At 32.3% G+C, this 16,903-nt stretch overlaps 2 protein-coding genes across 2 annotated transcripts; one reads left to right on the plus strand and one right to left on the minus strand.

Moving 5' to 3' along the window:
• Positions 3,002 to 4,505, plus strand: LOC104746605. The gene is made up of 3 exons (XM_010468126.2): positions 3,002 to 3,443; positions 3,715 to 3,786; positions 4,061 to 4,505. The coding sequence occupies exons 1-3, from the start codon at positions 3,063 to 3,065 to the stop codon at positions 4,232 to 4,234; spliced, it is 627 nt and encodes a 208-aa protein (XP_010466428.1). The 5' UTR covers positions 3,002 to 3,062; the 3' UTR covers positions 4,235 to 4,505.
• Positions 13,005 to 16,552, minus strand: LOC104746606 (isocitrate lyase-like). Its single transcript, XM_010468127.1, has 5 exons — positions 16,308 to 16,552; positions 15,782 to 16,188; positions 14,559 to 15,161; positions 13,659 to 14,251; positions 13,005 to 13,393 (listed from the first exon to the last, which is right to left on the minus strand). The coding sequence occupies exons 1-5, from the start codon at positions 16,335 to 16,337 to the stop codon at positions 13,296 to 13,298; spliced, it is 1,731 nt and encodes a 576-aa protein (XP_010466429.1). The 5' UTR covers positions 16,338 to 16,552; the 3' UTR covers positions 13,005 to 13,295.

The following is a 16,903-nucleotide window of genomic DNA, read 5'->3' on the forward strand; positions in this document are numbered from 1 at the left end:
TCAAATAAAGTACTCATTAGATTGTGAATGTTTCTGTATAACAGGCGAGAACATACGCGAAGGCGCTAAACGCGACGCTCTTCTTCTCGAGTGCTTCTTATAACATAAACGTGAATAAGATCTTTAAGTTTGTGACGGCGAAGCTCTTTGATTTACCGTGGACAGTGGAGCGCAACCTCACTATCGGAGAACCAATCATCGACTTCTAGATTCTATCCAAAACGTATTTGTATATAGATATAAAAGAAGCGAACCCGAAAGAAAGCGTTTTATGTTTTTTCTTTTCATTCACCGCCAAGCTTGCCGCTGTGGGACTGATCGGACCACCGTTTCTAAGTCGTATTTAAAGCGAAATGGAGGGATGAGGCGGCGGAGATTTCGCCCGCTTTCTCCATTATTATCTGTTTTTTTTTTAGTTAAAAAAAAAACAGAGAGATAAATGGTTTCGAGAGGTAGAAAAAAACAAGAAAAAAAAAACAAGCAAAAGAGGAGATGGTGAAAATGTATTTTCTTTTATGTCTTTTCGTTTTGTAATTTTTTCACTTTCGATGGTCGCTGGAGATTTTTGGTTCCGGTAAATTCTAAAGAGTAAATACCATTTCGCTTTTGAGTATTATTATTAAGCTGAGATTGAGTTTTATACACATATAGAGGAGTTTCAAGCTCTACGTACGTCTCAACTCTCAACTCTCAAGTGAGAAAGTCTAAAATTTGCATCGTAGCAAACTAGCAATGTTTAACGTTTTGATATCCATATATACTAGCTTTTTTGAATTTATGGACATACTACTTGTTCTAATGTTTATTGTTGATCAAGTGATCGTCGAGTAAAAGAAGAAGTAACAAAAGAGACTAAACATAGGGTTTTTTACTAAGATTGTTAAGGATCGGCAAAATTACAGTAATGTTACTAAAAGTCGGTCGGTTAGTTACAAAACTGTACACTCGCTAATACTATTTAAGTATTTAGAATTAGAATCATATAATCTCCTGACTTTTATTCCAGTTAACTTTTGTCTCTGCTCATTCGGGCCTTCCCTTATTTATAGTCGATGGGACTTATTGCACCATTGTTTTGGGATCGATGTGGTACCGTTTAACCGCTCTGGCGACAATTGTTTGTACTCGGGCCATCGTTTAAATGAGCTGAGCATGTTAACGGGCCATTTATGCATGTCACTGGTCCAACTTGTTCTATTCGGTCAGTCAATCCTTCTAGGAATTCCGTTGACCATTTGTTAGATAGATTGAGAGAAGGCCTGCTAAAATGGGGTGAAACCCATATCCAACATTAACAACGTTTTGATACTTCCAAAAATCGTAGTATTTTAAGTTTTTAACAGAAACACATGCAACAATTTGTTGCGATGTGACGTGCTTTGACTTACACATATTTATTGTAAGGTACGTCTACCAAAGGTACATGAAAGTTCACTAATACCGTTGGATGTGCACAAATATGCAAAGAACTAACTAATATGATATGCAAAAAAAAACTAATTATATGTTTTTATTGATATATGTTTATTAATTATCCACTATTTTCGCCATTTTAAATTTCAGAATAATAAGGATAGATCAGTTTTTTTTTATAAGAAAATGTTAGTTTTCAAAAAAGTTTTTTGAAAGCGTAATTTCAACACGAACAAACTTAAAAATACATATGCCTCTCTAACCTTTTTTTCTTTTTGAATATCCGTTCTATATTAGAATGTGTGTTCTTTTGAGGCATTATGTCGATTCATCTAAAATGAAAGGAGATTTTACGAAAATTTAGAATACTCTTTTTTTTGGGTACAAGTTTTTCATTCATATTAAAACGATTATGTCCCATTGTGCTCTTTTTTTTTTTTTTGTTAATGTTTAAGTATGAATCAATGATACTCAAAATTTAATAAAGAAAAAGGAAAAAAAAGGAAATGCATTGTAGCTTCCTTCCAAAAAGTAAAACAATATTGAAGTGTATAGTAACTACTCCATTTTTAAACGGAAAACAATCCGTTACAGTTTAGTTGTAGTCTTTTCGCATCGCCCGAGAATCTCATGATCTCATCCTAGTTCATTTTCAAATGTTTCGTCATGTTTGTGCTCATCTCATCCAACCGTTCCAAGCAGGATGTTATATCATTCTGTAACGGCTAACGATAAAGAAAAAGTTCTTTTTATCAGGCTTTGACATTTTCACGCCAAGGACGCAACATCATTCAATAGTGGTCAAGTTCAACGCACGAAACATTACTCCTCCTCACCCTTTTCTTTATTTTGGTTTGTATTCGAGTGAATTTAAAATTAGTAAAACATATAGCGACATCAGAAAGACGTTTTTTAGGGGACTATTTGTCATAGCGCAACCGACCGTTTGTAATTACTTTTCACACTGACAAACACATTATGGATTTTATTTTAATTTAGTAATTCTGTTTTATCGTGATTTTAGTGTTGTTTTGTCTATGTTTGTCAGTGATTTAGTGTTGTTTTGTTTTGATATAAGTTTGGTCGAAAGCAATGTTTCAACTAATAATAATTAAGTTTTAACAAAAACAAAAAACTAGTAGCAAGTTAAATGCCTGCAAATCAACCTTAGATTGGGCCAAACCCCATGTCAGCTTAATAACGGGTCAAAACGAATTGATCAAACATCATGGAAATAGTAAAACCATACAAATATTAAGTTTAACAACATGCTAATTTTGAAAGAAAAAGATTGTAACCTTTTAAATATTATCTACTCATATCAATCAGGCTTTTGTGTATAATATGCAAATAATACTCTTTTCGAAATAACATGTCACTTTACATAGAAATTATCAGGTATGTTGGAAACACTTCTTTACAAGTCCGTCGTTGGCCTTAGTTTTTTTTTTCAATAGATAATTTTGATCAACGCATTGGGACCCATGTGATGACCACATCAAGATTCCGATTATTATCTCTCCGATTAATTTATTTTGCATTTTTATATAGACCATGAGAATTTAGCGACTTTCTTATATATATACACATACGCAACGCAACCACTTAAAAATTACTCCATTTAATTTGGCTTATTCCTTCCTCTCTACATGATGGATACATTCTCTTGTAATTCTTATGAACAAAACCATGCCCATAATGATGATGTTGATCTTGATGCTCATGATGATGATCATCATGGTGGTGATCATCAAGAGGAGAGTGGATGGACAACTTATCTTGAAGATTTCTCAAATCAATACAGAACTAATCAGCATGAAGAAAGCGATCATCAACAAGACAAGAGTTTTTGTTCGCTTTCTGGCGTCTCTCCTTCTCTGGTCTCCGACGCTGCCACTGACGCCTTCTCAGGCAAGAGTTATCCGGTTAATTTTCCGGGGAAATTGAAGTTTGGGAGAGGAAGAACCAAAAAGATTTGCGAGGATGACTCTTTGGAGGACACGGCTAGCTCTCCGGTCAATAGCCCTAAGGTTAGATACTACTTAACACAAGCAAACTAAAACCTAAGCCATAATTAAAATTCTAATCCATAAGTTTCTTTCTAACTTTTAATTTAGATTGTTAAGAAGTGCTTTAAGAAAAACAAAAAAAAATAATATTAGATTGTAAGATTGAGTGTAATTATCACCTAGTTGACTCCAATAATTAGTTTCCCTTTCTTCTTTTTTGTTTTTGTATTAATTTCCCTTTGTGGTAGTTAGAGCATATCTGTAATTTTTAAATGAATGATATATTGAACAGGTCAGTCAGTTTGAACATATTCAGACGCCTCCTAGAAAACTTGAGGACTATGTCTCTTCTAGTTTCGTTATGGTAATCTCTCTACCTCTTTCCGACACATAATTTATTTGTCTCTCTATCCACTTGAAAAAAAAAAAAAAAAATCATTAAACCCATAAGGAAAATCTTGAGAAGTTTCTTTTTGAATAATATAATGAAACAGACTTGGTTTGTATTATTAGATTACCGCAATATTAATTTGTTTGATGATAAGGAAGTTTCAATTATCTTTTAGTATTAATAATGTTTGTATTATAGTATTTGATGGAAATAGCACGTAATTATGTTTTTGAAACGATTACGATAGGGAAATATTAGGAGCATGGGGGATCATCAAATCCATATACAAGAAGGTGATGAACCAAAAATGACGATGATGAGAAATCTCGGAGAAGGAAACAATAATAACATGGATTTGAGGAGTAGAGGATTATGCGTCGTCCCTATATCCATGTTGGCTAATTTTAACGGTCGCTTCTGAATGATAACCAATTCTATAAACATCCTTAAATAATAATTATATAAACCCTTGTAAATTTAATGGTGTTTATATTCATACCCATCTTGTATATGTGCTTGATGTGTGTATGTATGTACATCTTGATGGGTATGTGCTCAATTACATATGTATAGCTTTTGTGTACATATATAAACACATATCGGTGGGATATTTGTAAACATTTGTAAGAGCTACCATATCATACAGCTTAATAGCTTATGAGAGGTTTTGCAAATTACACACTTTTCTTTTATATTCTTTTTTTTCAGACACTTTTCTTTTATATATCTAAAAAGTTTGACAGAGTTATATACCTATATGTTTGCCAAAAAAAAAAGAAAAGAGTTATATACCTAGATTAGTTTATTTATATGCAGATACCTTGTTATGGCAGAGTATATGGATAGCTATACATGCATGTAGATATGATAAAGTATACCAATTAAATTTATATCCTCACAGAAAGTTAGTACAATTCGATTTTTATTTTTCTATTTGATAATTAGAAGTTTCGGGGACAATATAATTTATCAATTTCACTTATTTATTAGTTGAAAACGCATTAATTAAAATTATATTTGTGGTGTTACATACAGTACTAATGAAAATTTGAGCATACTATTTCTCTTAGCCGTCCCAGCTCCAAACATAATAAGCTACTTGGTATAATCTATTGTGACGCTAATAATATATGTCACAGAGTAATTGATAACCATATCAAATAACATTATATATAAGTCATGTATATATATATCAGAGTTGCTTGAAGAAATGATAGACTTTCTTCTTTAATTTTCATTACTTTATTTTCAAAATTATTTATAGGTTAACGGCATCTCTAGATTCTGGCTAAAAGAATTGAAGTCAAATTCAGATTTATTAAAAAAATATATATTTTTCTTGCATCCGTTAGCCAAACCTTCGTGTTAGGTGATCGATCAAGTCCTCACCAATAGCTATTTCTTATTCTAAAAATTAAAATAAACTAGTAGAAAGCAAAAACCAATCCATCCGAATATACGAAACAAATCCGTTTTAGTCTTTAATCGAAGATATTAGATGCTGTCCGTTTAATTCTGAAACGTGTTAGATGAAGTGTCTAATCAAATCGGTTATGACTAGACGTTATATAAATTGCTGATTAAAATGAATTTTTATCTTTAATTAGTTCCTTTCGGTATTGATTATGAAGCTCTAATTATCGTTTTGCAGGTTAATTAAATAAAAAGATATCAGTTAATTGATTAAATTATTTTGGTTTCATTTCATATAATAGAGGAAATATTTTCGTTGAATGTTATTCTATAATTTCCAGCTGCTTAACATTCTCCAAAAGCTCAATATGATGTTGCAAAGTTGATAAAATGTCAAAATTAGTCCTAAAATATTAATAAAGATTAATTATATGATGATGTATTATTGATTAGAGATTCCTATACACTTCAACGAGAATTAGAATATTTACGAACTATCGGAGAAAGCAACCTTAAATCTCATCTTTGATGTCAAATCGGATCCTTAAGAATCTCATCAAGGATTCATTCATTTTTTTTGTTCAACGATATAATGATTGATGTTTGCCATTTAGGGTTTTTGGAGGATTACTTGCTACATTTCCATGAACACTATAAAACCGTTTGTCGATATGCTAATATTTGTGTGATATCCTTATGTATATATAGTCATGCATATACGCTAGCTCATGTAATGTATATGTAGAAAGTTTTAGTAAAATCTGGTTATATAAGAAGGATGCCTGATTCTTACAATGCCTATCTCAAATTTTTTTTAATCCAATATAACATTTTGGAGAAGTTGCTTCTGGGACGCAATGTCCGTTGTCAATGACAAGAGTGTTGCATTGCATACATAAAGACACGTCATCATCTTGCCGGCTTCATGTTTATGTGTATATATATATATATATATCAGGATTATGTATATATTATTTTATAACTAGATAGTTAATAATATCGAACCAAAATTTTAAGTAATCTTCAAAATTTGTGAAAAAATCAGAATATAAGGACCATTTATGATTTTTTTTCGTTAAAGGGCCATTTATTGAGTCACAAATAAGAACTTGAGCATTGGTTCTTCGGCACAAAATTTATTATTTGACATTTGTTTTTAACTTTTTAGTGTACTTTTTTTTTTGTATAAACGGATCACAGATCACCTAATACAAAAACAGGAAGGCAGCATGCAGTTAATTACGGAGACATATATATATATATATATATATATATATATCAAGCAGAATTGTTTTTCTTTCTTTGATATATTTCATTCTTACGATTGTGATTCTATATATAAATGGTCCTTTACGATTGTGGTTCGTTTTATTTCGTTGAAGGACAATTTATTGTAGTATATAGAATGGGTATATTGGCTACCAATTCACCCCATTCAAAAAATATATTTGTATAAATAAACACAAACACGTACATATGTACTTTAATATATATATATATATATATATATATATATATATATATATATATATCCATATTATTTGCTCGTGACGGGAAAAAGAAAAACAAATAAATAATAAATACGCAACTTTTTCAAAATTGAGATATAAACGTTACATAAGCTTGCATGCCTGGAGGCTGTGCAGCTGCATGATGTATGTTTAATGATTATCTTAGGCGACTAAAACTTTACAAAATTAGAAAACCTAAGTAAAAATGTTCTTTAAACTAGTTATTATACAAATGAAAATTTTTCCAAAAACAAACTTTTCTTTTTCAAAATGAATTCATTTTTTTTTTTCAAGTCTCAAATGCATGAATTCATCAATCACGAAAATAAAAGTTTGGTTTTGTTGGAAATTTTCTCTCAAAGAAGTTCACGGTTGTGATGTGGCACATACTATAATATACACAGAGATTATATATTGCTGTTAGATGTATACGCATTTAAAATTCTTATAGAAGCGAACAAGAAGAAAGATCAAGACATGTCAGGTACAAATGATATCTCTTAAAAATAAACATAAACTAAAAATTAGTTCTAATGGATACAACAAAATAATTCATGAATCAAAACATAATTGGATAATTAAAAGGACAAAAACTTAAAGAATGAAAGAAATAAAGAAAGGAATATAACCCGTGATTGCAGGGACGGGGGAATTTAGTTGGGACTTGGGATTACGATAGTCCGACGTATGGGATTAAGGACCCACTTTGCCTCGCAATCAAAAGTTAATCTCTGTAATATTCCAGATTATGTTATTTTAATCCCATGTGCTAAGTACCCAAATCCTTGCTTTATTGTCAAAGGTTGATTCCGTTTACATTTGACGAATCAATGTATATATCTCATATCATGCATTGATTTTTTTCATTGTTGAACTTGAAACATCAAAATGAATCGGTACCATTTTGATTCTTTTTTTGTTTTTCTTTTGTCATGTCAATACAACAACCGCTGTCTAGGTATACCTCTACTTTTTTGGTATTTGTATAGATTTTGATTTCGACCAATACTGTAACTCATTCTTCAAATCGAACTTAAATGTTTTAGTTTCATTGAATAATATGAATCCTTTGGCACCTCATCATACACAATAAATTAAAACTATATGAAATGCCCCTTAGTTATTTAGATATAACATACTACACCTAAAATGATTATTAATCGAATAAACTGTGAAGGTAAAATATTCATCAAAATATTTTTGCTTTAACATATACCAAGATGTTACTGCACGGGAAAGTGAAAATTTAAAATGACTTACATTGTTAATTTCACATTTCGAGTCAAAATGTTATGATAATTCTTTAACTGTATAGTATAAAAGTCATAAATAATGACTAAGATTAATCAACCAGATTAGTTAAATAAAATATTTATTGTATATATAAAAATGAAAAATCGATTCAGTGACAATAAGAGTTAAAGATATATAAATCTAGGTTTACTAAATCATAATCAGATAATCAATTTTGAAATATATTCATATAAAATAAAATTTAAATCATTATTCTATCAAAATTTATACAAAAATAATAAGAGAATCAGGGAGAAAGAGCTCATAGCTGCAACCAGCCAAATTGACTAAAAGATAAATCCATGAAAAATTAGAAATCACAATTAATTACCTAAATTAATAATTAGAAGAGATGATCAATACATGTTAGATGGAAAACAACATCAAACAAAAGTTAGATGAGTGAATCAATAAATAAAGTAATCCAAATTTTTTAACAAAGATGAGTGAATCAATGTTAATTAATATTCAAAGAACAAATACTCTTTTCAAGGTCCATAAATATATATAAAGAGGTGTAAAAAAAATATTTTGGTAGTATTTGTTGTCAAAAAAAAAAAAAGAGGTGTAAAAAAATGTGCAAAAACTAATAAATATGAAATTGAAAGCTGAGAGTACGACGAAGAAACACAATTGTTGAATCAAAATATTGCAACTTTTGAGATCATTAACAAATCTAAACAGTTAGATGAGATAATAAAAACACTTTCATCCGTTATATTTAAATTGACCCCTAAAAGTGAGTTTGCTATAATATATGAACATATAAATCTATGAAAAAATAGAAATCACAATCAATTACCTAGATTAATACTTGGAAGAGATGATCGATGCATGTATAAATAGAAAACGACACCAAACAAAAGTTAGATGAAAAAACCAATAAATAAAACAATCAAAATTTTAATGAAGATGAGTGAATGATGTTGATTAATAAATTAAAAGAAAATAATACTCCAAATTTTTAAAATTTGGAGGTGTGAAACAATACTCAAAGAACAAAAACTCTTTTCCAAGTCCATAAAATCTGTATATATATAAAAACAAAAATATGTGAAAACAAAGAGGTGTGAAACAAAAAAGTATGAAACAAAAATGTGCAAAAACTAACAAGTGCAAATATTGAAAGCTAGAGGTACGACAAAGAAACACAATTGTTGGATCAAAACATTGCAGCTTTATATAAATAAAGATGTGTAAAACAAAAAGGTGTGAAAACTAATAGTTGCCAACATGGAAAACTGGGGGTGCGACGAATAAATATAATTGTTTGATCAAAACTTTGCAACTTTTGAGATCATTCAAAAAGGGTGAGATCATTAATAATACTCAAAGAACCAAAACTCTTTTCATAGTCCGTAAAAATCTGTATATATATAAAAATAAAGAGGTGTGAAAACAAATAGGTGTAAAACAAAAAGGTGCAAAAACAAACAAGTGCAAACATTGAAAGCTAGGGATACGATGAAGAAGCACATTTGTTGGATCAAAACATTGTAAATTTATATAACAAAGAGGTGTAAAAAAAAAAGGTGTGAAAACTAACAGGTACCAACATGGAAAACTGGGGATGCGACGAAGAAATACAATTGTTGGATCGAAACTTGACAACTTTGAGATCATTAACAAAGGGTGAGATCATTAATAATACTCAAAGAACAAAAATTCTTTTCAAAGTCAATAAAAATCTGTATATATATAAAAACAAAGAGGTGTGAAACAATAAGGTGTGAAAACTAACAAGTGCAAACATTGAAAGCTAGGGGTACGACAAAAAAACACAATTGTTGGATCAAGACATTGTAACTTTATATAAACTAAGAAGTGTAAAACAAAAAAGTGTGAAAACTAATGGGTGCCAACATGAAATAATGGGGGTGCGACGAAGAAACACAATTGTTGGATCGAAACTTTGCAACTTTTGAGATCATTAACAAATGGTGAGTTCATTAATAATACTCAAAGTACAAAAAAAATTTTCAAAATCCATAAAAATTTATATATATATATATATATATAAACAATGAGTTGTGAAAACAAAGAGTTGTGAAAACAAAGAGGTGTGAAACAAAAAGGTGTCAAACAAAAAAGTGCAAAACTAACAATTGCAAACATTAAAAGCTAGGGGTATGACAAAGAAACACAATTGTTGGATCAAATCATTGCAACTTTATATAAACAAAGAGGTGTAAAACAAAAAGGTGTGAAAGCTAACATGTGCCAACATGGAAAGCTGGGGGTGCAATGAAGAAACACAAGTGTTGGATCGAAACTTTGTAACTTTGGAAATCATTAACAAAGGTTGAGATCATTAATGATATAATACTCAAAAAACAAAAACTCTTTGCAAAGTTTATACAAATCTGTATATATATAAAAACAAAGAGATGTGAAAACAAAAATGTGTGAAACAAAAAGGTGCGAAAACTAACAAGTGCACACATTGAAAGCTAGGGGTACAACGAAAAAACACAATTATTAAATCAAAATATTTTAACTTTTTATAAACAAAAATGTATAAAACAAAAAGGTGTGAAAACTAATGGGTGCCTATATGGAAATTTCGGGGTGCGATAAAGAAACACAATTGTTGGATCAAAACTTTGCAACTTTTGAGATCATTAACAAAATGTGATATCATTAATATTACTCAAAGAACAAAAACTCTTTTCAAAGTCCATAAAAACTGTATATATATAAAAACCAAAAGGTATGAAAACAAAGAGGTGTGAAACAAAAAAATGTGAAACAAAAAGTTGCGAAAACTAACAAGTGCAAACATTGAAAGCTAGGGGTACGACGAATAAACACAATTGTTGGATCAAAACATTGCAACTTTATATAAACAAAGAGGTGTAAAACAAAAAGGTGTGAAAACTAACATGTGCCAACATGGAAAACTTGGGGTGCGACGAAGAAACATAAATGTTAGATCAAAACTTTGCAACTTTTGAGATCATTAACAAAGGGTGAGATCATTAATAATACTCAAAGAACAAAAACTCTTTTCAATGTCCATAAAAATCTGTATATATATATAAAAAACAAAGAGGTGTGAAACAAAAATGTGCGAAAACAAACAAGTGCAAACATTGAAAGTTAGGGCTACGACGAAGAAACACATTTGTTGGATCAATATATTGCAACTTTATATAACAAAGAGGTGTAAAAAAAAAGGTGTGAAAACTAACAGGTGCCAACATGGAAAACTGGGGATGCGACGAAGAAACACAATTGTTGGATTGAAACTTTGCAACTTTGAAATCACTAACAAAGGGTGAGATCATTAATAATACTCGAAGAACAAAAACTCTTTTCAAATTCCATAAAAATCTGTATATATATAAAAACAAATAGGTGTGAAACAAAATGGTGCGAAAACTAACAAGTGCGAACATTGAAAGCTAGGGGTACGACGAAAAAACACAATTGTTGGATCAAGACATTGCAACTTTATATAAACAAAGAAGTGTAAAACAAAAAGGTGTGAAAACTAACGGGTGCCAACATGGAATGTTGGAGATGCGACGAAGAAACACAATTGTTGAATCAAAACTTTGCAACTTTTGAGATTATTAACAAAGGGTGAGTTCATTAATAATACTCAAAGTACAAAAACTCTTTTCAAAGTCCATAAAAATCTGTATATATATAAAAACAAAGAGTTGTGAAAACAAAGAGTTGTGAAAACAAAGAGGTGTGAAATAAAAAAGTGCAACACTAACAAGTGCAAACATTGAAAGCTAGGGGTATGATAAAGAAACAAAATTGCTGGATCAAAACATTGCAACTTTATATAAACAAAGAGGTGTAAAACAAAAAAAGGTGTGAAAACTAACTAGTGCCAACATGTAAAGCTGTGGGTGCAATGAAGAAACACAATTGTTGGATCGAAACTTTGCAACTTTTGAGATCATTAACAAAAGTTGAGATCATTAATAATATAATACTCAAAGAACAAAAACTCTTTTCAAAGTTTATGCAAATCTGTATATATATAAAAACAAAAAGATGTAAAAATAAATACATGTGAAACAAAAAGATGCGAAAATTAACAATTGCAAACATTGAAAGCTAGGGGTACGACGAAGAAATACAATTGTTGGATCAAGACATTGCAACTTTATATAAACAAAGAAGTGTAAAATAAAAGGTGTGAAAACTAACGGGTACCAACATGGAAAGCTAGGGGTGCGACAAAGAAACACAATTGTTGGATCGAAACTTTGCAACTTTTGAGATCATTAACAAAAGGTGAGATCATTAATAATATAATACTCAAATAACAAAAACTCTTTTCAAAGTTCATAAAAATCTGTATATATATAAACAAAGAAATGTGAAAATATAGAGGTGTGAAACAAAAAGGTGTAAAAATTAATAGGTGCAATTTTTAAAAGACTTTGGGTACGACGAAGAAACATGATTATTGAAAAAAAACTTGCAACTGTTGGGATCATTAATAATTCTTAACCGTTAGATGAGATAATAGAAACAATGTCATCTGTTAGATAAAGGTTGACCCCAAAAGTGGGTTTGCTGTTATATATAGATATATAAAAGCATCACAGAGTATAGTGATCCTTATTTACAATAATACAACTTAAATTTTGACAAGAAGTGCTGCTCCAAAAATTTGAATCCTAGCTATTACAGTAATTTAGAAATTGGGGTGATTTGGTAGCCCATATGCCCATTCTATGTTTAACTCTTTGTATTATGGAGACACAACTGGAAAAAATAGGTATCCAGTGCTAAGCGAAACACCTAATAGAGTACCATCAGTTAGACCAGTAGTGACATATCACATATTGATCTGGTTTAATTTGCTTCCTTAAGTGTAGGTCATGTATATAGTGGTAAGACTATCCGCTTTAATCAACAAAATATAGTACCCTTCGAATGCTGTAACCTTCATCATCTGGTATATACTAGACAAGATCAAATTTCGGTTCAACCAAACAAGAAACTAGAATCACGAATATAAGATAAACCGTTTATAGTATAACGAACGCCAATAACATCAAATTCCAAAATATCCATAAAAAGAAGCAAACCCCATAAAATATTGCCCCAAACTTTGTAAACCAATTATTACGTAGAAGAACTAGTGAATACAATAGCAAAGATACATTTATTATATGTTTTTTTGTCTTTTCTCTTTTACTCGGGTGTCCAAAGATATATTAAAGATAGTGTGGTTTCCAAGTTTTCCTACGAAGATGTCGAACCGCATCGGCCGCACCACCGCTATGAACGTATGTCTTACATTCTGGACTTGGCAACCACAAGGCTAGTCCCTTCGCCCATTCCATCAGCTCCCGGCCTTGTCCAACTCTCCTTGAACTGTTCTTCAGTAACACCTGTACGTAAAAAAAACATCATTATTTGAAAGAAAAATAAAATCGATGGTAGGATAACTAAACCAGATTTGTTCACTACTTAATGCATCTAAGTTTATACATTAGCTATATTAATAGCAGTGTAACAAAGAAGAGTCGGTCACCTGTCTCATATAAACTTTTTTTATTGTACTTAACTATAACTTATAAGTGGAATCAGTCTCATAACACACTCTATTTTCACTAATGTTATGTATGTGTGCAAACAAAACCAAAAGTAACATACCTTTGCCCATGGCTGCAGTGGAGGAGATTCCACCTTGGACGGTCTTAAGATAACGATCATAGTAATTAGCACCTGACCATTTCTGATGAGCTAAAGTATCAACCCCATGTGTCCTCTCTTCTCTCTGTATCCTCTCCACATAAGCCAACATCCCTCGCCTCGCGTAATCCTTTGCAAATGTGTCAACCACAAGAGCATCCGCATGGAAACCCGCAAGCGTTATGAACTGCCAGCAATATCCAAGCCTAGCGATCCGTGGAATGAACTCCATCATCTGCTGGTCCGTCATACCAGAAGCGTCCCAGTTGAAGGACGGCGAGAGATTGTAGGCGAGCATGACCTCCGGTGTTTTGGACTTGACTCCTTCTGCGAAATGGGTGCATTCGTTAAGGTCAGGACTTGCGGTTTCCATCCAGATGATGTCTGCGATCTGTGCAAAGGCCCAACCACGAACCACGGCAGCTTCAACCGAGCCTTGGAACCGGTAAAATCCTTCTCTGGTTCTGGGCAAGTCCCAGTCCCAGAAAAGATCTGTCACGCCAAGTTTTGCTGCTAATTCTCGGCCTTTCTCGTTTGACAGGCAGTTCTCATACCTGCTTAGTCCAACAGGTCAATACACATCAGAAATAAAGTGTTTAACAAAAGCAAAACAAAACAAAAAAGTAAAACATATGAGTATGTTTTGTAGGGATAAAAGAACATGAGAAAAAATAGTTTTAGAATATTGTAATTTAGAATCAATATACTACCATTTTTACGATTATAACTTAAACCATATGACTCATTGATAAAACTAAAAAATAAATCTAACTAAATATGGTAAATTTGGTAAGTATCTTTAAAAATAACTGCAATAATGATTATTCTCAAGCAATATATATATTACGTCTAATCCTTTACCTTGCATGGCTTAGCCACTCGTTCACTCTCCGACTCTTCTCATTCTCGTTGAGGTTCATGCGCTTGAGGGCCTGCAAGACAGCTTCCGAAAAGGTCATAAGACCGGCAGAGTTAAGCCACTGGTCCTCAATGGATTGCAACGCCGGACCGTTCTTGCCTACAGCCATTCCCTCGGCGAGAAGCGAGGACATACTTTTTCCCCTGAGGCTCGGGTTAGTGGCACCGAGGATGAACTGGTGGTCCCTCGAGTCGATGTTCGACTGGATCAGAGTGGCTGCGACCGCGTCTGTTCTAGCGACCAGGACGGTCTCTGTGCCCATCACATCGAACTGGAGCCTAGCCGCCACAAGGCGGTTGATGTGTTCGCTAACTGCCACCAGGACTTTTCCAGCCATGTGGCCACACTTCTTGGTCACGGAGGACTGGTCCTCGATGTGGACCCCAGCGGCGCCTCTCTCGACGAAGAGCTTGCAAAGTTTGACGGTGGCGGTAGTGCCGCCGAAACCGGTGTCTCCATCGGCGATGATGGGCTTCAGGTAGTCAATGAACGGAGTTTTTGTTCTCTCTTCCCTGCTCATGCTCATTCTTGCCTCCCTTTGCTTTCTGTGATGCATATTCATGGTTGTAATTAATTATCATAGGGATATTATTTTGTTATAATTACACTTTCTTTTCTATTAAAGAACCTAATGAAAATTTCTAATAATTGGCTTTAATGGTCTATTAACGTATATTTGCACTTTGGAGATTAAAAGCGGACGCATGCATGCAAACCTAATAGAAATGTTTCACATTATCCAATGATTTATAGAATTAATTGTTGATTTTTGATTAACAATGGGATTGGTGCAAATATTATTATTTTTTTAGTTCTAGAAGTAAAACTATCCTACTTTTTTTCGGAAACTTTCACTTTAAGGAAATTTGTCTTAACTAGAACGTGTAGAAGCTATAGTTTGACAGACCATTAAATTATTCTGAACACGTAGCAACGTAAGACCTCGAAAGATGTAATTTCGTTATCATATAAAGCATACCGATCAGCAATAATATAAATATCTTTTCAATTTTTTAGCATGAGGTCTTCGATACCATTATTTTTCTTAAGCACAAAATTAATTTTCCTAATAAGCAGCCGATATCTAATTTCCACTAATATAAGCAAAATTACCACTAAGCTTAGTATAGTTGCAATAAAATAATTTATTAGTAATTTAATATACCTGTCATGGTACTGCTGAGCGAAGAAGAGGTGTTCAACCTTGTTAGGAACGGTATCGTACGGATAGTCAGCAAGATCCGGTCCAGGCTCGTTAGTGGAGGTGTGAGTGGACGAGCACTGCCAACCAGAGACGTAGATCGTGTCCAAATGTTTAGCCATCATGGTCACCTGAACAGGGTCCAACGCGCCGAACGTGCGAGAGGCCGTGCCATTGGCTTGGTGACTTTTAAGCGTTCGCCACAGCTTCTTAGCCATCTCGTTCGAAGCATATCCTTGCTTGAGATGGCCACGTAGAGCCACGACGTCACGGGCTGTGTAAGGACGCCTTCTTAGCTTGAACCGCTCTGAGCTCCACCAAGTCTGCACTTCCGCAACCTCCGCCTCGAATCTCCCTTCTTCTTCCATAATCTGATTTTGGTTTTTTAATCATCAATTCGCATGTTAGTCTTAAGTAGTAATGACATACAATTTGTTATAACCAACATAATCAAATAACAAGAAATAAATTCATGAGTTGTTTTAGTTACCATAGAGGGGACAGAGAAAGATGCAGCCATGGCTTCAACTTTTATGAATTGGAAATGATTTTGATTTGTAACGCCCTATGAAGTAGAGAAGCTTCAAGCATGTTTCTCTTCTTACATATCATCTCCTTATATACTAATTTCTGCATTGTAAACTATTGCTTTCTTATGAAGTTTTAGATTAAAATATTTAAAATATACTTCTTATCAAAGGAGAACTACTTGTGCTGATGTATTATTTTTCTTTTTTTCCAAGTTGGATTAAAACCTAAAAACTATTTTTATTTCTTTCATTTTTTTTCGTCTGTAAATTATATTTTTTTTCTGAAATTAATAATTGTGACACGTATGAGGGTATTATGGCAGAAACGAATTATCATTTGACATCCTTCATATGTTGTCTATTTCTTTTCATGTCTGTAAGAAAAAATGTGATGTTTATAGAATGGTTCAAACAAGCCAAGAGTTGCACAAGGATTTATGCTACGGTTTCTAATAGATACAGCCATATATATGTGCCGGTCCATGTGAGCATGCATGGCCTACGATCTTTTAGCCATGTATATAACGAATCGGTTTAAAGTAATAATCTTAGATTC

The sequence above is a fragment of the Camelina sativa genome, chromosome 15, assembly GCF_000633955.1.
Source record: "Camelina sativa cultivar DH55 chromosome 15, Cs, whole genome shotgun sequence".
Classification (NCBI taxonomy): domain Eukaryota; kingdom Viridiplantae; phylum Streptophyta; class Magnoliopsida; order Brassicales; family Brassicaceae; genus Camelina; species Camelina sativa.

Excerpts from the sequence above, each read along its gene's own strand:
- LOC104746606 (XM_010468127.1), bottom strand. The coding sequence starts at position 16,337 with ATGGCTGCATCTTTCTCTGTCCCCTCTATG. Across the intron at positions 16,189-16,307 it reads CTTTCTCTGTCCCCTCTATG|ATTATGGAAGAAGAAGGGAG; the intron begins GTAACTAAAACA and ends AACCAAAATCAG. Across the intron at positions 15,162-15,781 it reads GCTCAGCAGTACCATGACAG|AAAGCAAAGGGAGGCAAGAA; the intron begins GTATATTAAATT and ends TATGCATCACAG.
- LOC104746605 (XM_010468126.2), top strand. The coding sequence starts at position 3,063 with ATGATGGATACATTCTCTTGTAATTCTTATGAACAAAACCATGCCCAT. Across the intron at positions 3,444-3,714 it reads CTCCGGTCAATAGCCCTAAG|GTCAGTCAGTTTGAACATAT; the intron begins GTTAGATACTAC and ends TATATTGAACAG. Across the intron at positions 3,787-4,060 it reads TCTCTTCTAGTTTCGTTATG|GGAAATATTAGGAGCATGGG; the intron begins GTAATCTCTCTA and ends CGATTACGATAG.